At 41.9% G+C, this 22,786-nt stretch overlaps 1 protein-coding gene across 1 annotated transcript in view; it reads left to right on the top strand.

The window, feature by feature from the left end:
• The window catches only part of AQP9 (aquaporin 9), a 38,245-nt gene extending 18,029 nt beyond the window's left edge, over nt 1-20,216 (top strand). The window contains exons 2-6 of the mRNA XM_036844178.1: nt 5,266-5,392; nt 10,621-10,758; nt 12,135-12,253; nt 14,033-14,250; nt 19,215-20,216. Coding sequence (XP_036700073.1) covers nt 5,266-5,392; nt 10,621-10,758; nt 12,135-12,253; nt 14,033-14,250; nt 19,215-19,389 — 777 coding nt within the window. The 3' untranslated portion in view covers nt 19,390-20,216. The remainder of the gene's footprint in view (nt 1-5,265; nt 5,393-10,620; nt 10,759-12,134; nt 12,254-14,032; nt 14,251-19,214) is intronic.
• Nucleotides 20,217-22,786: the final 2,570 nt, after the last annotated feature.

The raw sequence follows: 22,786 nt of genomic DNA, 5'->3' as shown, positions 1-22,786 counted from the left end.
CATTTTTATTGCCAGGCAGTGCATTAGTGGTTAAGTTCATGAGTCCCTTTGTTTTAATTTATTCACCCTGAATTGGGGTTTTCCTTTTGAGTTTATACCAAAGGCAATAATATCCTGCACCTATTATTGTCCTTTGCTGTTTAAATAGTGCCTTCATTAAGGTTATCCCATTTGAACCTTTACTGAATCCTATGAAACAAGTCTGGCAGGTATTATTTTTTAATAAATGAGCAAGCTGAGGCTGAGAAATAACATGTTCATTTACACAGACACCAAGTGTCATAACTGGAAATAACATGTAGGATCTGGTTATTTAATTACTTCCAATATCCTAGATGCTGTTAAAAGGCAAAGAAGTTTATTACACAATCTTAAGCATCTTACAAAATTGCGAAAACCAGGCATTAATATGTGAACAGTTGAATTACATCCTGTGGTTAAGTGCTCCACTAGATAGCAATAGAAGCAAGGAGCAGAAGGTACATGATTAATTACCATGTCATACTGTGATGCACAAATAAGGGAGGACTGCCTATAAAATAGAAGACATTTGCAAATGATGTATCTGATAAGGGGTTAATATCCCAAATATGCAAAGAACTCATATAACTCAACATCAAAAAAACAAATGTGTATAGGACCTGAACAGACATTTTTCCAAAGAAGACATACAGATGGTCAGCAGACACATGAAAAGATGCTCAACAACACTAATCATCAAAGAAATGCAAATCAAAACCACAATGAGGTGTCACCGCACACCTGTTAGAATGGCTATCATCAAAAAGACAACAAATAACAAGTGTTGGCAAGGATGTGGAGAAAAGGGAACTTTCATGCACTGTTGGTGGGAATGTAAACTGGTGCAGCCACTATAGAAAACAGGATGGAGGTTTCCCCAAAAATTAAAAATAAAACTACCACATGATCCAGCAATTCCATTCCTGGGTATTTATCCAGAGAAAATAAAAACACTAATTTGAAAAGTTATATGTATCCCTATGTTCACTGCAGCATTATTTACAATAGCCAAGACATGGAAGCAACCTAAGAGTCCATCAACAGAGTAATGGATAAAGAAGATGTGGTATGTATATACAATGGAATACTACTCAACCATAAAAAGAATGAAATCTTGCCATTTGTGACAATATGGATGGACCTCGAGGGTATTATGCTAGGTAAAATAAGTCAGGGAATCTAAAATCAAAATACATAAACAAATATAACAAACAGAAACAGACTCATAGATACAGAGAATAAACAGGTGGTTGCCAAAGGGAAGGGTGGTAGAGGGATGAGTGAAATAGGTGAGGGAAATTAAGAGGTACAAATTTCTAGTTACAAAATGAGTCACAGGGATGAAAAGTACAGCATGGGGAACATAGTAATACTGTAATAAGTTTGTATGGTGAGAGATGGTAACTAGACTTGTGGTGATCATTTTGTAATGTATGAAAATAGTGAATCATTGTGTTTTAGGTCAATTATACTTTAATAAATAAATAAATATTTTAAAAATTACTGGGGAGAAATAAGCCAAAATGTTTATAATGTCTGTTCATAGGTAAAGGCATTGTGATTGGGTTTTTTTTCTTTATATTTTTATATATTCCTCATACTCTCTCTAAGGAGCCTGCACAGGATTTTTGGTCTTAAATAATAAACATTTTTAAAAGCTTAAAAAAAAATAAGGGAGGATTGTGTCCATTCCTGGGCTCCGTGCTTAAAAGGGGTGCTAACAACCTAGAGCTTATCCAGGTGAGACTCACTTGGAATCTGAGGAGTCCTAGGGATCAAAGGTGAAGGGACAAACATCCAGCAGAAAAGAACTCAGGAAGGACTTTTTGCTCCCTCTACTTAATGGAGTGCCTGGTGTATAAAAGAGGCTTCTTCTCTGAGGTCCCAAGAGTAAGCCAGGAGCTAATGAACAGAAGTTACAGGAAAAAAGGACTCCAACTTCATATAAGGGAGGACTCCCCAACCACTGGAACACCAAAAATATTTAGAACAAGCTACCTGATGTGGTAATGAGCTCCCTATTCCTAAAGGTAACCAACATGGGCCAAGTTAATGCCTATTAAGGATGTTGTAATTTGTGTGCTATTGAGTTCAGAACCAAAGTAGTGCTATGGCTGAGAGGTAGCATGATGCAGGGTTTAAGAATGCAGGCTCTGAAGGCTGTACAGTGCTCACCCTTGGAACTCAGCCAAGCCACACAGAGACCATTTGTAGGTGTGTTGGCCAACCCACCAGCTGAGGCATCAGCTGACAGCTGACATCAACCACTAGACATGTGACTATGTGAGCCTTCAGATAATTCCAGTCTTTCAAGTTTTGAACCATCATATTTGATATCAAATGGAGCAGAGGTAAGATGCTCTACCAAACCTTGCCCAAATGACAGATTCACAAGCAAAATAAATGTTACCATTTTAAACCACTAAGTTTGGGAGTAGTTAGTTACGTAGCACTGAATAACCGGAACACAATGTTTATGTGATCTTCTGAATTCCCATTGATCTTCAAGGCCACTTACAGGTACTGAGTCAAGTAGAAGGAGATATTATTTGCAGAAAGGGGCGCAGGTGTCTTGGGCTAATGAGAGAAGAGAAGGCTCAATGAAACTATTGGGAGAATATGAATGAGAAATGAACGAAGACTTTTGGGGGCACAGTGAAGACAAGATCCATGGCTTTGTAATACCTTCTCTCCTCTACACGGTTTTGTGATTTTTTTTTACCTACCTGGAGAAGGTAGGTGCTGGATCTTGGCAAGAAGGTGGAAGAGACCTTGGAGGTCTGTGGATGGCATGCATATGGGTGGTGTACTTGGGAAACACAACACCCAAGGAAACAGAATAAAACAGGATAAACTAGCATATTATTGCCTGTTGGTATGTAAAGGAATCATAGAGATTGTTTTCTAGATAAGGAAATCAAGATCACGCATCTGGAAAACAACTAAGTATTAATTGTTCAGTACGGACAGTACAAGTGAATTTCAGAGAAAAGAGGTTAGGTTTAGTGAGAAGCATATGAAAGGGTGATGGGTCCAAAAAAAGATTTCCAGATAGGGAGACCAGAAAAACTGAGACAGGTTGGCTCTTTCTGTGTCTAAGAAGGGGGAAAGTATGGCAGTTCTTAAAGGTTAGAGCATGGAATCATGCTGGAAATTCTATCAGTAATACCATAAACAACAGTTCTCTCATTTTTTTAAGGAAAAAAAATTACAGTGGGCACACAGAAGAAGGAAACCAGAGTGGGTGACCAATTCCCTAGCAATCAGACCATGATAACATTAGAATATCCCAGATCTGCTTCCCTGGTGCTGTGAATGCAGGTGGGATGAAGCAGGCAAGGAAAGATACTAGCAGGCAATTACCTGTCTTCCTCATTGATTTTCAGGCTGTATGAATGTATTCAAAAATTAAGAAGCAATGATGCGAAGTTGGGCTGAAATCTTCTGAGTAACAATTTCTGACTAGGGTAACTAAAGTCCTTACCTTGTTCATTTCTCCTTCTGCTCCTTTCTTGCACTGCACAGCATCAGTTATCCTCTCTAGAAAAGAACAAAAAAGCAATTTCAACATCTAGGGTATAAGAGGAGAGTATTAATCACAATGAAGTTTGACAGGACAGAAGCTTCCCCAGGTCCACTCAGGCCATTTAAAGCTTTTATGCTCCCTGTAGACTATCACAAGAGCGTGAACATCAGACCATAAAAGAGGGAAGAAGCTTATGTGGAAAAGTAGTAATAGCTCAGGACTGGCCAGTGTCTGGATGTGTCTCTTCTTACCCCTGGTTGTCTAAATCAGGTCATCTCAGCTGTCAGGAATGTTTTCTTCCTTTTTTCAGAAGATGTTACCAAAATGCCAGCTAGCTTGGAAGTTGTGCCAGGTGCATTTAATTGGCTGCAAATTAAAAAGAAAGACAGCAGTGTGGTTTTAATTCTGACAGTTATTATAACAGATAGGGATCCTAGAAAAAAATAATGTCAAGCCTAGGTGAAATTGGTAGGCTGTGAAATGAACCCAGGGGATTTTTTTGTTTTTTGAAAAGGGAAAAGGGAACATGTTCCTGCTGCAACTTTATTTAGCTCTCAGTGCAGGGTCTGGAGTCTGTGATTAACGTCAAAGACAGCCCTGTGCGTGTGATATGCAGCCCCTGTGCTTCCCTTGAGATGTCAAGTCCTACTTCTCCCTACTGTCTAGCAGGTAGAGCTAAATCAATATATCTTAGAATCAGGGACTGGAGGGGATGTTAAAAGATCATCTAGGTAATTTCTCTGCCTTTAGGGAGGAGTAAACCAAAATCATTCTATATGTATTAAATATCCATTGTTTGTAAATTGTATTTCTCTGAAGGACTCCACAAATGAGTCCCAAGGGAGCTATTTAGAATTAATTCATCACTATCAGGAAATGGTTTATGTGCAACCTCTCATATTTCAGGTTCAGAGTTCCTTTCTCATCCTTTTGTGAAGAGACACAAGAGCTGGTTATTATCTTCCAGATAAGAAGTCTTCACATTCTTAATCTCTTGTTCCTTAAATACGTTTGTTTCTGAAACCTTTCTTCATATGCCCTTAAATAATATCCATTACTTGATGCTGAGCCCTCCCTCCAGTTGGTTGCTCTTCTTTAGTTATAAAACCCAAAACAGAACCTGTATTCTAGAAAAAGTTGTGGCTATTTGACATCTAAGAGCAATGATCTAATGATACTGCAGCCTAGAACTTATTCCTCCAGGACCACACTGGCTCTTTAAACCACAGAGTGACAAAGGCTGATGGTCATTCGTTGTCCTGTTGTTTTCCTACCAAGCTTGTATGTGACTGTTTCATCTTTCCCAATAACCCTCCCTCACCAAATGTTCCTTTCTTCCCCCCTTCCTTCCTCCTGCCCTTCCTTCCTTCCTTTTGAGGTATAATTGACATACACCATTATCTTAGTTTCAGTTTTACAACATAATGATTTGATATTTATATATATTATGAAATGATTACCAAATTACTTGGTTTATAAATTCATACAAAATTTTAACACTGTGCAGTCTTAACAAAACTCATCCATAAGCCAGCTGCAGCCTTGGGACCATCATTTTGCTATCTGTGCACAGCTGGAAGATTATAATTTGATTTGTACGAGGCCTATGGCAGTCCAATCTATGAGTGTGCTTGAAAAATGCTTCTTGTTACTCTGACTTTCCATTGTCTTTGATAGTGGCCATCTTCACTTACTTGTTGAGTTCCCTTTCATTCCAGGTCCTTGGATGTGGCTCTGTTGCCCAAGCTGTCCTCAGTCGAGGACGTCATGGAGGAATCATCACTATCAATACTGGATTTTCATTGGCAATAGTAATGGCCATTTATGTTGCTGGAGGTGTCTCTGGTAAGTAATAGAAATAATAATAATAATAGCTACTATTAACTCAACCATTCCAATGTACTAGCGCAGTTCTGGGTACTTTACAGACCTTAATTTTTCTAGATCTCAACAGTCCTGCAAGAATATGTATTTGATTCTATTTTTATAGATGACAAAATTTAAATGGCCAGCAAGTGGCAAGTGACTGGCACAAAGGCAACATTTAGCAAAAGACAGAGATGAGGTTGGAACTCAGAACTGACTGATTCCTAAATCTGGCTACTGAATAGTATTCTTCATCTATCAATAGAATCTTTTACTAGCTCTACGCCACACTTGGAAACCACTTCCCAGATATGCTGTGAATAGCCCAGTGAATATCACTCCAACAGAGGCAATTCCCTGGACCTTTATCCACAGCAATCAGAGAGAGCCTAGGTCATTTGCAAAATAGCTAGTGTGTTCATGGAGGTACAGCGCTAGTCAGAAGGTCTTGGTCCAATTCTGTCCTGAGTGGTAGGCTAATTAGAAGCCATTCTCAAGGTTCTGAGAAGCAAAATGAAATGATATTTAATACAGCCTGGGACCTTAGGAAGGAACTGTGGAAATGATCCACTTCCCAAAGGCTTGCAGAATCCTCAGCAGCCTTGTTTGGGGGCTCAGAGAACTAAGGCAAGACTGCTGGTGATAATGGAAGAAGGGACCCCCTGCATGCTGGGCACTGTACTGGGTGCTGTACATACTTTATCTCCTCTCACTTCTATAGCAGCACTCTGAGGCCAGTATTATTGTCCATTCTACAGAGAAAACTGGAGCTCCAAGGGATTGAGTAAATTGCCAGAAGTCCCACAGCTGGCAAAGAGACAGATCAAAGATTTGACCCAGGTCTATACTACAGCAAAGCACAGATCCCCATTATTATACAACATTTCCAGTGGTCTACTATGGGAAGGACAGTACAGGCAGGGCCTATGGGCAGTATGGTCCAGCTGGAGGATCCTGCAGTTGAGCTGGCTGGACTGGTGACAAGTACTGCCATTGGAGCACTAAAGAATGATTGTCCAGACCCCCACAGAGCATCCACGGGCTGGGCACTTGGAACAGTCGTTTGCTAGCTGTCAGCCTTTCCATATCACAGGCGGACTCAGATCCTGGAGCAGACCAGGTTACAGATTCCCATACATGTGGTTTGTTTGGCATGAGCAGTGTTTCTGTTCAAACTCTTGCCGAGGCTTTGCTGTGATCCCAGCACTGTACTGCCTACCTAAGACACAAGAATAACCAGGGGAACACCCTGAATGTGCCAAGGCTTAATTACAGCTGCAGGCCTTGACACCAGACACAGAACACACTCCTGGCTTCAAATAAGCATGCAGGATGCTCTACTGCCTCCCCTCACGCTCCCAACTACATTCACACAGGTGTTGTTTCCACAAACCATTCAATATAAATGTAGGTATATTTTCAGTGATTTTTTTTAAGGTGGAGATGTGGTTTTGCAGTATTTCACCTGCATAACACCCTGAATTAAACTTCATCAAATATTTACTTAGGATAAATTGGTCCCAGACCCTACCAATGTAGCTAACACCCTTTACCACCAGCGCTGTCAATGTCTGTTTGCATCCATTGGTATATTTGGAGTCACGATAGGAGGGGAAGTGACAGGGACCAGCAGGAAGGGGAAGAGGGAGTAAAGGATGGTGTGGAGTCTTCCCATCCGGCCTTTAGACTGGGATTAAGCCCCTGCGCTCAGAGGAGTAAGGGCCACAATTGATGGGACTGTTTGCACTAGAGGCTGTTTCTGGGTGAGGCTCGGGAGCTGTCCAAATTGTTTATGAGAGACTGTGAGATCTCAAAATGCAAGGAGAGCAGTTTCTGAGCCTGGCTGATATAAGGTAGCATTGAGTTGGAAAAGGAGCTTATCTCCCCATCTCTGTTTGGAACTGATATTCAGGCTCCCTGAGAACTGGGGGGAACATGCACAGACAACACACTGGCCCACTGATGACATCAGTGCAGACTCAGTATTGGCTTCAGCAGGCCAGGAACAGGAGAGGAAGACTGTGTAGGGGAGGTGACTTTCTCACAGTGGCTGCAGCTAACATGCTGGTTTGTGGGCATATGTGAGGCCCTCTCTGGGAATTCCAAAAATAACCAATGTATATTAGGCATAAACATAAATGGGATCCCACTTTGTGGTCCAGACTGGTGAGGTCAGCTGACATCTGGTTGTGGAACATAAAGCATTACCTTACTGCATGGCAGTTACTGCACCCTGCTCCCTTGTGAACTTGCCAATAGTCTGGCAATCCAATCTGGCCCATCAGAACTCATAATGCCCTAATTATGCACCATCCCCCACGAAGTGTTTACACTGCCAGCTTGTACCTAGACTATGGCGGTTGTTTTTGATGTAGTTTTTTTATAAGCAATAAAAATTCACTGAAAAATCAAAATAGCTTTGCTTAATGACAAATAAAATATTAAAATGATCTCTATCACAGAGTTGTCTGTGGGTGGTGGGGAGGAGACTCATATAGGACAGAACCTTGAAAGAGTTCACCTTGCTCACGTAAGACTTTCATCTCAGGCCTCGGGGAATCCAGCTATCCCCCTGGGCTCTTTATGTGAATAATCTGATCATCACAACCACTTTGGCAGGGCCAAGATGTGAGTGTGGCCTTCCCTGACTCTAGCACTCATGTTCTTTCCACTACACTGCTCTGCTTTGTCCTTCGGGTAAGCCAAGTGATCACGCATCTCTGCAAGAAGAAACTCTCCTCGTTGCTTTGCAAAGCACCCTCCCGGCACAGCCTCTCTGACCCCCAAACAACCTTCCCTCTGTAGATCTTTGTAGTCTGAGCTATCTGAATAAAGACTTCTATTTCTTCAACTGTCATATCTTTTTTTTTCTTCAATTTTTTAAATTGAAGTGCAGTTGATTTACAATGTTGTGCCAGTCTCTGCTGCACAGCAAAGTGACTCAGTTATACACATACAGACATTCTTTTCTTATATTCTTTTCCATTATGGTTTATCTCAGGAGACTGGATATAGTTTCCCGTGCTATACATTAGGACTTGTTGTTCATCCATTCTGAATGTAATAGTTGGCATCTACCGGCCCCAAACTCCCAGTCCATCCCTCTCCCTCCCCACCTCCCCCTTGGCAACCACCAGTCTGTTCTGTATGTCTATGAGTCTGTTTCTGTTTTGTAGATAGGTTCATTTGTGCCATATTTTAGATTCCACATATATCAACTTTCATATCTTGAAAACCTACTGAATGCCTTGCAGCATGTCAAGGTCAAGGTGAACAAAAGTTTCTGCCTCAGGGTGCTTTTGAGGGGCTAAATAAGACCTACCTACAGCAAGTCTTATTTTAGAAGAGGAGCCTGATAAACAGTAACTCTCCCATTGGTGGACTCATCTGAGGGGAGACATTTTTGATTGGAGGTGACTTCTTACATCGCCTTGTCCTTTCACAATGGGTTCCTCCAGGCTGGCTGGGTGGCGGCTACCCTCCAACCAGCTCTGGGAGAAGAGGAACAGGGCTGGCTCCAGGAACTTGCCACTGCCCTGGGTGCTACCCTCTTCTAACCCCTGTTTCCACCTTCCCTAGTAAGCTGTACTCCTGCCAGTCTCCAGAATTATGACTCTCTTAGATTTAAAAGTAAAACAAAACAGGTGATGTGTGTGTAAGGCTTCAGGAAGTCACCTGTGCTTTGATATATTGGCATTTTCTTGTTCATATTAGCCCCAGAGTGGCAGAGGCAGGTGAAGAAAGGACCCTCACGGTGTAGTCAGCAGTCAGAACCCCTCCCCATTTCAAGCCCACTTCGGCTTAGAGACTCAGGAAAAGCATAGCTTTCTTCACGGACAGGGGAGAGGGGGGAAGGCTTCCCAAAACAAGCTCATCAATAGGTTCTGTGGGGGGTCAAATGGCAAAGTGTCATCATCATCATCATCACTCCTTTGTTTACAACTATTTCCACAACCCAGAGGTCCACATTTCAGTGTGGTAACATTGACAGTTACTCTAATCCCCCCTCCACACTAAATGTCATTGGCATGCTTCATATGAGTGTCCTTCATCCCTAGGAATCAAGCCCATATGCTCAAAGATGATCTTTGAAAAATTTTTCCCTGCCTTCTAAGGCAGAGAAACCTTTATAAACTTGGTGAAGAAGGTCTAGAAAAGAACATAGGCCCAAGAGTTCAAATAAACCTGAATTTGAATCCTAGACCTACCACTTATTAGCCATGTGACCTTAAAATGTTACTTTACTTCTGTGCCTCAGTTTCCTCAGCAGTTAACTGGACTAGTACCCACCTCACTGGGTTCTTAGGAGGATCAAGTGCATGTAATACCCCTATGACAGCATCTGGCAAGTGTTCAATAGGCATTGTTTTTATTGTTGTTACTAGCAAAGCCAGCTGGGGATATCAGTAACCTACCCCAGAGCAAGCCCTCTACCTGACCTTGCAACTGGGTTAGAATCAAAGAAGCTGATTTCTCTAGTCAGAGTTTAGGCTGGAGTGGAGGAAGTGTCACTCCATTTCTGTGTGTGAGATATACATCGTTTATGCAGAGAAACTACAGAAAATCCACTCAGACACTGTGACTACCTCAAAATAAACTGAGCCCCTTACCTCAGTGAGAGGCACAGCCCACAAAGGAAGGGCCATTTCCCCTTAAAGAGATATCTCTTTTCAGTCCTAAGATTGTTTCTATATCCTCTGGACATGGACTTAGAGAGGACTAGATACAGATTTAAATCTTACAAGTATATAAGTATATTGACTTAAAAATATACTGAAGTTAACGGTTTATACCAACCTCTTTGGGGTTATTGCTTTATAGTTAGGCAAAACCCAGTAGATAGATATAGATAGATAGATAGATAGATAGAGAGAGAGAGAGAGAGAGAGAGAGAGAGAGAGAGAGAGAGAGAGAGAAAGAGCCACTTGAGTACAAGTTTCTTTATATATTTGACTTTCTTTTGAGAAAGCTAAAATTCCTAAACAGTGTCTAATGATGCCATGGGGATTATTAGTCCTCTCTTCTCTCCACTCAAACACACACACAGACACACAGACACACACACACACACACCTGTCTCCTCACATACAGTTCCTCACCTAGATGGCTGAATTCTGCCTGCAGTCCCTAGATCAGGTTTTCTTCACAATAATTCCCCCTGGCTGGCCTGCCCTCTGACTTTCCGAATCACCTTATCTTCCTTGCAGGTGGCCACATCAACCCAGCTGTGACTTTTGCAATGTGTCTTTTTGGACGGATGAAGTGGTTCAAATTCCCCTTTTATGTGGGGGCCCAGCTCTTGGGAGCCTTTGTAGGGGCTGCAACCCTCTTTGGCATTTATTATGGTGAGTAGGGCCCCTGAGTCCAGAGATTAGGGAGAGCTGGTTATAAGTTGAAAGTCAGAATTACTTGTAGGAAGAGGTGAGATGAGGTAAGAACAGGAAACGTTTTACACTTGACAGGCAGTTCTGAGAGTCCTAAGTTCTAAATAATGGGGCCAACATTATCATCAGGGCACATTCAGGAAGCCTCTTAATGAAAATGGTCACAACTTAAATGGAGGGCAGAACTTAAAGGAAGTATATTTTTAGACCTAACCAGCACTACAGTGTGAACAATGCCAAAGTAAGCAATAGGCCACTGGCTTCTCCATGGCTTTCTCTGATTTGGCTGGGAAGGGAGCCGTTGACTTGTGGCAAGGAGAATGATGAGTAAGTATTTAAAGAAGGAATCTGGAATAAAGTCTTTGAAGGAAGAGGCATAGCAGAGAAATGGGCTGGGTGGGGAACCTCTTCTCCCTTCCATCCAATAGCCAGGGCTTCCATTCTGCAACAGTCCTGGGGGAAACAGAGTACTGATGATCAAAGACCCAGAGTTTAGTTCCATGTGAACTAAGTACGAGGCTGTGTGACTTCAGTAAGTCATCTGACCTTATTGGTCTCAGTTTCCTCCTCTGGAAAATAAAGGAATTGAACTAGATGACTTCTTAGGCCCTTCAAACTAAAAAATCTTGGGGTTCCGTAAAATCAAGTGTTAAAGTAGTTCCTTCTATCTAACCCAAGGTGAGTCTTAATACTTTATGACTCTCAAACTGAAGCCCTTAGGAACTAGAATTTATGAGCCAAGCCTGAGGGGTACATTGTGGAAATGTACTCCCACAGAGTATCCTAAGAATTAGAGTGCAAGAAGACTAAAGAATTACTCAAGACCAGACCAGAAACCTAGAGAACAAGCTGCTGTGGCCAGAGAGGCCTGGGGTGGTGCTGGCTGTGTCGGGGACTGCTGTATTCCTTGTTCTAAGGGCATCTTCACTGTACCTTGATGCCCTCAAATTCTGGACTGCTATTAGGGGTTACTGAGAACCCTCTGGGAATCATGAACTCTGCCTAGAGCAAGTCCAAGCTTCACTTTGGCTTTTAGTCAATCTTGAAAATTCCAAGAATTCCCCTCAAAGAAAAATGGTTCCCAAGACCCACTGGATAAGGATTTGGCTCAAACGTGGAGTGAACCATCAAGGGCAGCCGGGATTTTCTCAGCTATCCTGGAAGTTCTCTGGGTATCTCTAAAGCTACCATACTGTGAAGTGAAAAGAGGCAAATGATATGGATCTGCCTAGCTGAACCTGAGGGTTCTCCTGTACTTGTTCAGCACAAGACCTGGCATAGGCCTACCTCCCCTCTGCCCAGAGGACACTAACATGCCAGAGCTCTGTCTTCCATAGATGCATTTCTGTCTTTTGCTGGTGGAAAACTGCTCGTCGTGGGAGAAAACGCAACAGCACACATTTTCGCAACATACCCAGCTCCGTACCTGTCTCTGGTGAATGCACTTGCAGACCAAGTAAGTGTACATTCAACAAAGACCTAACTTTGGTGAAAAGACATAATCTAATAAGGGGGATGCATAGGAACATTATAGGCCTATCAGAAAGGAAAGGCTGTGTTTCCAAAGTCAGAGGTCCCTACGCATAACCCAAGCTTTGTTGACAAATTCCTGCCCTTGCCAAAGTTGATACCACTAAGGGTTTCCTGCCTCCTCTTTAATACATACACTTGTTCCACATCAGTCAAGTTTCAGAGAAAAGTGCATGACTGGACATTTCAACCCCTGTAGGGGCAAATGGGGTTTGTTCCACCTAACTGTCTCTTTTGTGCACATGATCTAAACGTAGAGGCCTCAAGAAAAGACATTGTGATCTCAGTTCAAGGACTGTGAAGTGTAGTGTTGAGCTTAAGAGTATCACAGGTCTTCTGTGTCTCCCCACGTGCACAGGTTTATCCAGACTCTCTAGGCAGCTAGAAGTGTCTCTGCCTTAATGACATTTAAACAAGCTGCATCCAAGCATCGGTAGTGTAGCCAACAGCACAATTATTCTGGTCTAAAATCACTTGCCTTGTTCTTATCCTGATTCTTCTGCTTATGAGCTGTGTGCCCTTGGGCAAGTTTCTTAACCTCTTTCTATCTACATTTCCTCACCTGTAAACTGTGAATAAACAGGATTTATCTCACCGATTGGTGTGAAGTTCTAATGAGAAAAAGCATATGAAGTAGCTGGCACATAATAAGTGTCTGGTAAATAGAAGCTATCATTTAGCTGTTAAAGTAAAATAACAGTTTGGAAATTTTAGAAACTAGAGAGTGGGGAAAATACCCACTGTACCACACCACTTCAGAATACCTGCTGTCATTGTTTGTATAATCTCTTACAACTTGTTTTTATGTTGTTTTCAAGTATAAAATATAATGCACATATTTTTCTTAATATCATAAGCATTTAAAAATGTTACCAGATAGCTCTTATATTTGTTTTTAATGGCTGTATAATAGACTATAGAATGGGCACTTCATAATATAGTTAGCCCTTTCCCTATTGATGTGGACTCCAGTTTTTCAATACTATAAATGATGCTTAATTATTTATTTGCATATTTGTTTTATGATGTTTCCATATTTTAGATTATTTCCATGATGTGGTTCTCAAAATATCTAATCGGGTCAAATTCAGTACATAATCCTATGGATTTTTTTAAATGCATGTTGCTAAATTACTGATGAATTGCCTTTCAAAAGTGTAGTATGCGCTTAGTTTAATTAGGAAAGCCTGAGAGAAGTGGTATCAGTTCCCTAACACTTGGTATTGTTACTTTTTTTCATTGTGAATCAGTTTTTCCCTCTTATTTGTTTCTTAAATCTATTTTTCTTTTATGAATTTTCTTTTCATTTCCTTTGCCCATTCATCTATTGATGTCTCACACTGTTTTTCTCACCAATTTGAATGAGCCCCTTTGTTCATTTTTCCAGCCTGTAGCTTGCTCTCCATTTAGCTGGTAGTAGCTCAGCAGGATAGCGTAGTAAAGATAACAGTCTCTAGAGCTGAACTCTCTGGATCCACACCTGACTGTCACTGACTGTGTCACCTTGGGCAGGTAACTAATCTGTAAAGGAGAATGATATCAGCCCCCATGTCTAGGATTGCTGCAATAAGGGTCTGGCACAGAGTGCTCACCCAGCGTACGTTACTTATTACTAGGTTTGTTTTTAATGAGAGTGGGTGCATTTTGAGGTGGGCAAGGGGGAAGAATATAAGCTAAATCCCTTGTATATTTTCTCCCTCCCCAGGTAGTGGCCACCATGTTCCTCCTCATTGTCATCTTTGCCATTTTTGACTCAAGAAACTTGGGAGTCCCCAAAGGCCTACAGCCCATTGTCATTGGCTTCCTGATTGTTGTCATTTCTTCCTCTCTGGGAATGAACAGTGGCTGTGCCATGAACCCAGCTCGAGACCTGAGTCCCAGACTTTTCACTGCCTTGGCAGGTTGGGGGTTTGAGGTCTTCACGTAAGTAACAACGGTCAGGGAGGAGGGAGGAAGATTCACACTGTGCCTCAGTGGGGAAGGCTGTGCTTTGACCTGGAGATCCAAGAGAGTGCAGATGGGAGGGTGAGGTTAAGTGCATCCTCATCGTAAGTGTGGAACATATCACTGGTGATTTATGATACGGGGTGTGTGTGTGTGTGTGTGTGTGTGTGTGTGTGTGTGTGTGTAAGAGAGAGAGGGAGAGAGAAGGGGGAGGGAGACAAAGAGATAGACACAGAGACATAATCAGAGGCAGAGAGAGAGACAAAGAGACAGAGAAAGATAGAGAGGCTCTAGATAGATTCAAAGAGATAGGTTTGTCCTATATAATAATAATAATAATAATTTCTCAATTGGTATATGGTTTTATGTGACTATTTTGGATGTAGAACTTGTCTACATATTCACTTTGTGACAAAGGGGTAGAATTTCTATCTTCTGATACTACTATAGGGCTCTTTCTAGTGGATCATGCTAGCTTCGCTTCATTCATTCATTCAACAGATCTTCCTTGATCACCACCTATGCTGTGGTCACTGTGCCAGGCAAGGAAATTTCAAAATCAGATAAGACACTGGCCTTGAGCAATGTAACAAGTGCTCTGGTAACCCTTGAAACAAAGTACTAAGGCAACACAGAAGAGGGAGTGACTAGCTCTGCCCAGGGAAGTTGGGGGAGGCACCACAGAAGAAGTGAGTGCTGAGCTTATTCTTTTTTCTTTTTCTTTTGGCCATGCCATGTGGCTTGCGGGGTCTTAGTTCCCCAATCAGGGATCGAACCCTTGCCCTCGGCAGTGAAAGTGCGGAGTCCTAATCACTGGTTCTTGAATTCTTAAAGCATAAGAAATTCCTGGCAGAACAGGCATCAAAGAGAGCCTGTGCACAGGAAGTGGCAAGACCCCGTGCCTTACACCTCAGAATGTGCTGATGAAATATGCCAACTGCTGGTACCAAGCTCCCAAGACAAACTTTGCCCATTAATTCCTTCCCACTGTCCCCCCACTAAAGTCATGGTGGCCAGTCCTCATCCACTCATCACATCTCTCTCTGGGAAAGCCACCCACCTTTGTTCCCCAGGAAACAGGGCTCTAACATGGAGAAAGAGAAGCAGGGAAAACATGTGTGAGCAAATTTTAGTTTAATGTCTGCTGTGAGAAAAAAAAACACTTGAGTGTCCCTAATGCTGACCTGTATATAGTTGTACACAAGTGATGACTTTATTTAAGAGTTTGGATTGCCTTCACCATCATGAAACACAAGCTACTGAAATCACTGACACCATTCTGATCACCACCACAGACAGCATTAGCATTACGCTATAGTGTAAGCATCATGAGGACAGAGCCCTTGACCATGTTTTCACTGCTGTGTCCACTGTGACTAGGATGGGGCCTGGTGCATAGAAAGCCTCAATAAAAGCTATTGAATAAAAGTATGGATAAATGCTATGTGACACACATGTCCTAGGAGATGAGGGATAAAAAAGAATCAAGAAACATTTCCTATCTTTAAGAAACGAACAATGCAGTGAATTTTCTAGAGCAGTGGTTCTCAGCCAGAGGTGATATTGCCCCTAGGGACATTTGGCAATGCCTGGAGACACTTTGGGTTGTCACAACTGGGGAGGGTGGGGGCAGATGTCACCAGCATCTAGTGGTAGAGGCCAGTAGAGGGATACTGCTAAGCATCTTACAGTATCCAGGACAGATCGCCACAACTAAGAATTACTCAGCCAAAAATGTTAAGACTGCCACAGTTGAGGAGCTCTCTTCCAGAATGATCATACTAGAACGTGAAAAGGTTGAAGAAAATGACAACTAGGAAGGATCATTTGTATTCTTCCAATGGACTGTCAAAAGCATACGTTAAAGATCTCCTTATTTCCAAAGCCCAGAATTGGCCCATGAGTTTCCTTTAATCCCAATTTCCTGAGGTTCACTCCAGGAGACCACTGCCCGCACCATCAAGACACCTCTGTGAGCTTCACACAGACACCGAGAACAAAGGTGCCCCATAGTGATGTGACCTCTATTTGAGCCCTGCTTGGTGATTCACCCAAAGTTCTAAGAGTGATGGTGGTTCTAAAGAGGTAGAGATCTTGCCTGTTTTCTTTGCTTTGTTGAGTATATGGCAGGAGACCATGTCTGTGGGATAATGCTGAAATCACCTAATGCCAAACTCTGAGCACCATGTCCCTTGTTAGCATCAGGGTCTTTTCCCCTCATTCATGCATTCATTCATCCATGCAGCTACCTGATTTCTTATTCAAGGCCCTGTGCTAAAGATGCCCTTCACTGTTGTTGCCCTTCACTGCTTTATTTACGTTCTATTTCAGAGTAGTGAGCATAGGCTCTTACACAGGTTGAAGCTGTCAAGTGCCATTAAAGAGATTTGACTAATTAACTCCAAGAGTTGAGAGAAGGTTTGTAGCTCCAAATTTGAGAATTATGGGGGTGGAAGTAGGGGCATTTTGTAGTATTTGGACATGCTTAAACAGGGGACAGAGAGGATATTTCAGGCAGAGAGGATTCTGTATCCTAAGACAGAATGTTAAAATAACACATGATCTAGTTTAGTTGGAAGGGTGCATGAAGAGGCTTGGAAGGGCAATTGTTTCAGACCATTAGAGGACCTAGATTCCCAGAACGAGACTTTGGGGTTTTTGCTGCTCCCTCTTCTGTAGGTTATAGGGAGCAACAAAGGATTTAGGGCAGAAGTTTGACATGTTTAGAACTTCAATTTAGCAAAACTGATCCGACATTATTATATAGAACAGATTAAAAATGAGTAGAGGCAGCAGAAACCAGTTAGGAAATAGCTAGACTGACTGATAATCCTCAACCAAAAAGTTCCCAAGGAAACCTCTGAGGGATAACAGGACTCCAAAGTGTCCCTAAAGTGTCCCATCCTTTCAGGGTTCTACATCCAAGCTAAGCATCTCAGGGGACTTTCTAGTTTGGATCCACACCCAAGGTCTCAGATAAAACCAAGACTGCCTTGGATCCTCACTTGCCCCTGCACGGCACGGAGTGAGGATGACAGCGGGAGCGGGCCTCCAGCAGGTCTGACAAGGGCAAGACAGACCCTGGCTGACTCTTGCTTTTCCCTTAAGTATTAGGATGTAAGCAAGTGGTCTTCACTAATTCACTTTAAAGTGTTGATAACTTAGTGGATGAAGGATCTCAGGGGTATTGTTAATTTTTAAAATAGTTTAACCAAAGGAATGAATCCCTGATGACGGTACCGTAAGCAATTAACACAGACATATTTCTGGCATCCCCCAAATCACAGTGTGCAAATGACCTTGTTTACCTGTGAGGCCAGGCAGGGAACCGCATCAGAGCTCCTCCATTTAAGCCTTGTGACCCTGGTGCAACACATCCAGCTCAAGAGGGTCCAGCCAGTGAAAGGAGGACATGTGTGCTAGCAGATATCTTGGACCCTAATCTGTTAAATGACAGTAAGAGATTTGCCACAAACCAGTGATGGAAGTGATGGACCAAATAAGTGGCTTAACCTTGCTTCGTGTGCTTACCTGAAGAGAAGGCTCCTAGTTCTTTAAAGCCCAGGTGCCTCTCATAGAAAATTCCGCCTGGATTTGGAGGCATGGGAAAGGGCGCTGTGAGAACAGCTGAGTGCAGTGACCTCTTTCCAGTGCAGTAAGAGTGACATCTGCTGGCCACTGTGCTTAATCACGGTGCTCTTCCCCAGAGCCTGCGTTTATGGTCTTAAGATTTATTATCTTATTGTGAGCCTGCATTGATGATATAAGATTCAGGATCTAAGAAAGTGCTTGGATGATACAGGTGGAAGGGACCACTGTTCAGATGGAAGAATGAAGCTCAGAGATGAGGAGACTTGCCCAAAGACCTTGTGGACCCTCCTGAGATTAGAACTAAATCTCATGAATTCTAGGACAGGCCCCCTGTTCTGTGCTTATTTCCTTTATTATCCTTTCTAATAAAAAACTGATACAAACAAAAGGTCCCATGGAAATATGTATAGTTGTTAGGAATAAAAATAAAAATAGCAGCCATGAGTCCTTCCCCCAAATAGAACACTGTGAAATTCCCATGCGTAGTTGTGTTCCTCTTGTTTCCTCTGCCTCCTCTGCATTACTCTGAATTTTTTGTTCATAATTATCCTGCTTTTAAAAAGTTTTATCTCAAATGCTCATATCCTTAAACAACATATTGTATAGTTTTACTTGCTTCTGACCACTCATGGTCCTTTCTACGGAATTATTTAAATGGATTTTCTGTCTCCAAAAGAGATGGTGACAATTCGCAAAGGCACCTGCTTTCTCTCAGAACTATACCTCCAATACAATGTGCTGACATTGAGGATTTCTGGAGGGGAGAGGGAAACATGGCAGAAAGTCCTTATCAGAGAGTAAGTTTAAGTAAGCTGTGACCTCAAAATATAAGTACTGAACTAAATTATATTTAGTAGGTAATTCATATCTCTACCTTTGATTTTTTTAAATTCACTTATTGGCAAATGTTTCCTGATTGTTTATTTTGTAATTGCCCTCATATACCAATCATGTCCAGGAATCTCTCCACATCTCCCAACCATTCATAATCCCCAAGACTCATTATTTCAGTTTGAGGGGAAGGCAACTCCTGAATAATCGACCTGAACTTTCCCTAAATGCCCTCAATTGTAGCCATGGGTTCGGGGACTATATTTTCTGAAAGGAAAATAAACGGGTCATTTCTCTCACAAGTACTAATAGGAGAATGGAATAGATCATCTGAAATCAGGTATACTGCAAAATCTAGGATGATGGTTGCCAAGCTACAATGAGTGCCCTTATACTTAGCTCTTGCTGATTTAAAAGGGAGTCATGAGCATGAGAAATGACTAGCTGGTTAGTGAATAACTAGCAGTAATACCAGGAAGAAGGCCAAGTGGTGTATCACTAATTTCTTTGTTTGATTTCAGAGCTGGAAATAACTTCTGGTGGATTCCTGTAGTGGGCCCTTTTGTTGGTGCTATCATTGGAGGCCTCATCTATGTTCTTGTCATTGAAATCCACCACCCGGATCCTAACCCAGACTGCGAGGAAGAACAGCCAGAGGACAAACCAGAGAAACATGAACTTAATGTGATAATGTAATAGCACGCTCAGTTCTGGGTTTACAACGGGCTACCTACTGGGCCTTACATTTCACAAAGCACTTTCACACACATTATCTAATTTAATCCTTATAGTCACTGTCTGGGGTAAATATCATGCTGCTCATCTTTCAAATAAGGAAACAAAACCTCAGGGAAGTTGAGTTGCCTAAGGTCACATGGAAAGCTGAACATCACTGAATGCATCCTATACCTTTCAGAAGATTAATAACTGGATGAAAACCTTGGCCAGCCCCTCCTGGCCGGCCAGAAGTGGGACTGGCAGCTGCCAGAACATGTACACCTTCTGGGCATCGTTCTTCTGGATCCTAAGTTATGAAGACCGCCGTTGTCTGGTTTTATTCCCACTGTGACTGAAGCACTAACAAAGGAAAGAGGCAGCCATTAGATCGTGTTTTTCATCTGCTGAAGAACATTATCAGAGGCCTCCCTTCCTAGGCCACGCTTAGTCTTGCTAAGTCTTGATCTTCCTTCCCTGTCAATTCCAACACTGTACATTCCAGGAATTTCCTCTTGGTCAGGCTCCTCCCTGTCACTTTGGTCAAAAGAGTCTGTGAATTACAAGCACCAGAGAAATTGCTCTACATCAAGTGATGCACCTTCAGTCAAACTGTTATAAAGCTCAGAATTCCCAGAGTTATCCAGTTTCTCAACTGCTTTGTGATTAAAAAAAAAAAACAACAAAAAGCACATGTGAATGTCTCCAGGGGCCTATAATAGACTGTAATAGACTGATATATGGAATTTTTTTATTTCTCTGAAACTACTTGGCATTTCCTATTTGAAATAAATTTGGGGTGAGGTTTTTTTTTTTTTGGAGTTTTAATAAGTATTAAGATCGCTAAGTACACTTAGTTCAGAGGTTGTCTGTCCTGTCCACAAATTGAGATCTCTGGGGAGCTTTTTAAAAAATGCTAATGCTCAGTTGGTCATTGGTAAACATCTCAGGTGATTCTAATGTGCAGCCAGTGTTGAGAACACTGACTTGGTTAAAGTACATGGGTATCCTTGAGAACCATGTCTAGTGGTGACCGGGTGATTCCTGGTAGGATCCTCAGTTTTGGGATCCTCAGGGATTAGAGAGCAGTGGTTCTCAATAGGGGACAGTTTGCTCCTTCACAGTCCTACCTACTACCTCTGCAAGGGGACGTTTGGCTATGTCTGGGGACATTTTTGGTTGTCACAACTGGGGCAGGAGCATTTCTAGCACCTAGTGGGTAGAAGTCAGAGACACTGCTAACCATCCTACCACGCACAGGACAGCCTCCCCTGCAGTAAAGAAGTATCCATCCCCAAATGTCTACAGTGCGGAGGTTAAGAGACCCTGGATTGAAGAAAAGAGGAGTAAGAGAAGACACTGAAATCCTGTGCCCTGATCCAAGTTCTTTCAAAAACAGAGATGCCAGATGAGTCAGGGGCAGACCCTGGGGATGGATTATACTTCTTAGAGCAAGAAGTAATCCCAAATTCGAGTTTTCAGGTTGGACTGTGGAATCTGTGATCCACGCAGGTGCTCTTAAACACTACTTGGTGATTAATGACTAGAATTATGAAGAGGAAATGTACACTTATGGAAATTAACCCCAGGAAGGTTTTTTTAAATGGAAAAAAAATGTCCTCTGGTTCAAGGTGCTTACACTGAAATCCTCCCCCTTCCCCAGTTTACAAGTGGGTGTGCCTGGGTCAGGTTCTTATCCAAGAGAGTTTCTATAGTGTTGAATGACATGTGTCAGAAGTCAGTTAGAGCCTACCTACCTTTAAAAAATAGATTCTTTAGGAGGTAGAAATGCAATATCTTTCTTCCTTGTCAATCACAAAACGTAATAGAAGCATTTATTTTAACGTCAAAGATGGAATTTCTCTATGATTCCCCAACCAGTTGAGATCTCAGAGCATGCCAAGGGTTGTAGGACTTTTCTAACCTTTAAGAGCCTGAGTTAATACTCAGCTGTTGAACAGAATATGTGGGGTAAAAATGTCACATTTAAAAATCCAATCCTTAAGATATAAATTATTATTTCCTTTAAATTGCTTACACACACACTTGCCTTATTTAAAGGTACGTCAGTGTTCAAAAATGTCATCATGGAAAAATAATTACAACTTCCAGTTATAGAGAATGGTTTACAAGTTTTGTTTAGCCACAGAACCTACTGTTCAAATAAAATCTTATGTGGTATCCACAAGTAAACCAGAGCTGCTATAAATAGAAAGAGGGCAGGGAAGAGGATGTGAGTTTCATCCTGCCTGTGATATCATCTCACATACCACCCCCAATGCAGCCACTGAAGGGTCTCTGAAGAGAAACTCTGTGTGTGTGGTGGGGGGCACCATTTGAAAACCATTGATAAAGAATTTGGGACAAGTTGTTACTAAAAATTTTTATAGAAGTTTCAAGTATAGAACCTACAAAAAACGATGTTAGTTCAATCTCAGGTAATTTGTCAAAGACTTCTTAGTAAGTGTATTTAGATAAGTTAAACAGAATTACTCAACCTACCAAATATCACCCACAAAGAAATTTTTTATATCAAGTTGTTTATCAATTCTCAAACTGAGGATTTGTTTACTTATCACAGTAAATGGAGAGAAAGAGTGGTAGACCTGGTCAGGTTTACTGACTCTCTAAGTCTCTATAAAAATAAATAGGTACATAGTTGACGATAGATAAATATAGATAGATAAATGATATTTAGATAGATAGATAGATATAGATAGACAGACAGACAGACAGGTAGATAGACTGATCCACCAAGCCCCAACTTCTTTCTTGTTGCTGGAAATGGAGTAGCTCTATCAAGAAACGTAGTCTCAAGATTAATAAAGGAAGGCCCCCATAAAACTGAACATGAATAAGTGAACTGAGTTAGCTGAGAGAATCCACGGAACTGTGTGAGGATGGACATGTTGTCCAAGCATAGCTTGACTCTATTACCTCTCCAGGGCTACATTATGTCTTTTGTAGACTTTAGGCATGTTTGCCTTCATGGGCCCCTTCCCTCACAGAAAATTTTATTGCTTAAATTATGTTTTATGACTGCATTGGTGGCAAGCTAGACTATATTATTATGTTTTATATCATGTTAGAAGACACTAAAACATTTTCCTGGTCTACTAAAAATATCCTGGGCTCTAGCACGCCCCCTGGTGTCCCAGAGCTCAGTCATACTGCAGCCTCTTCCTCCTTGGGGTCCTCAACACCCTGCCTGTGGGGTCTCAGGAAACACGGCCAAGGGTAGAGGAAGGATGGAAACAGAGGAGAGCCTTGGAAGTCCTAGAAGTTGTGAGGATACTCTGGAGGCCAGGTCTGAGGCCTGAGGCCATGGGGACCATCCACATCTTGGCCCTTCTCTCTCCTTCTCAAGCACTGAGCAGGA

Source organism: Balaenoptera musculus, chromosome 2, assembly GCF_009873245.2.
Source record: "Balaenoptera musculus isolate JJ_BM4_2016_0621 chromosome 2, mBalMus1.pri.v3, whole genome shotgun sequence".
In the NCBI taxonomy this organism is placed as follows: domain Eukaryota; kingdom Metazoa; phylum Chordata; class Mammalia; order Artiodactyla; family Balaenopteridae; genus Balaenoptera; species Balaenoptera musculus.
The sequence above is the reverse complement of the archived record's forward strand: the minus strand, read 5'-3'. Positions and strand labels throughout refer to the sequence as shown.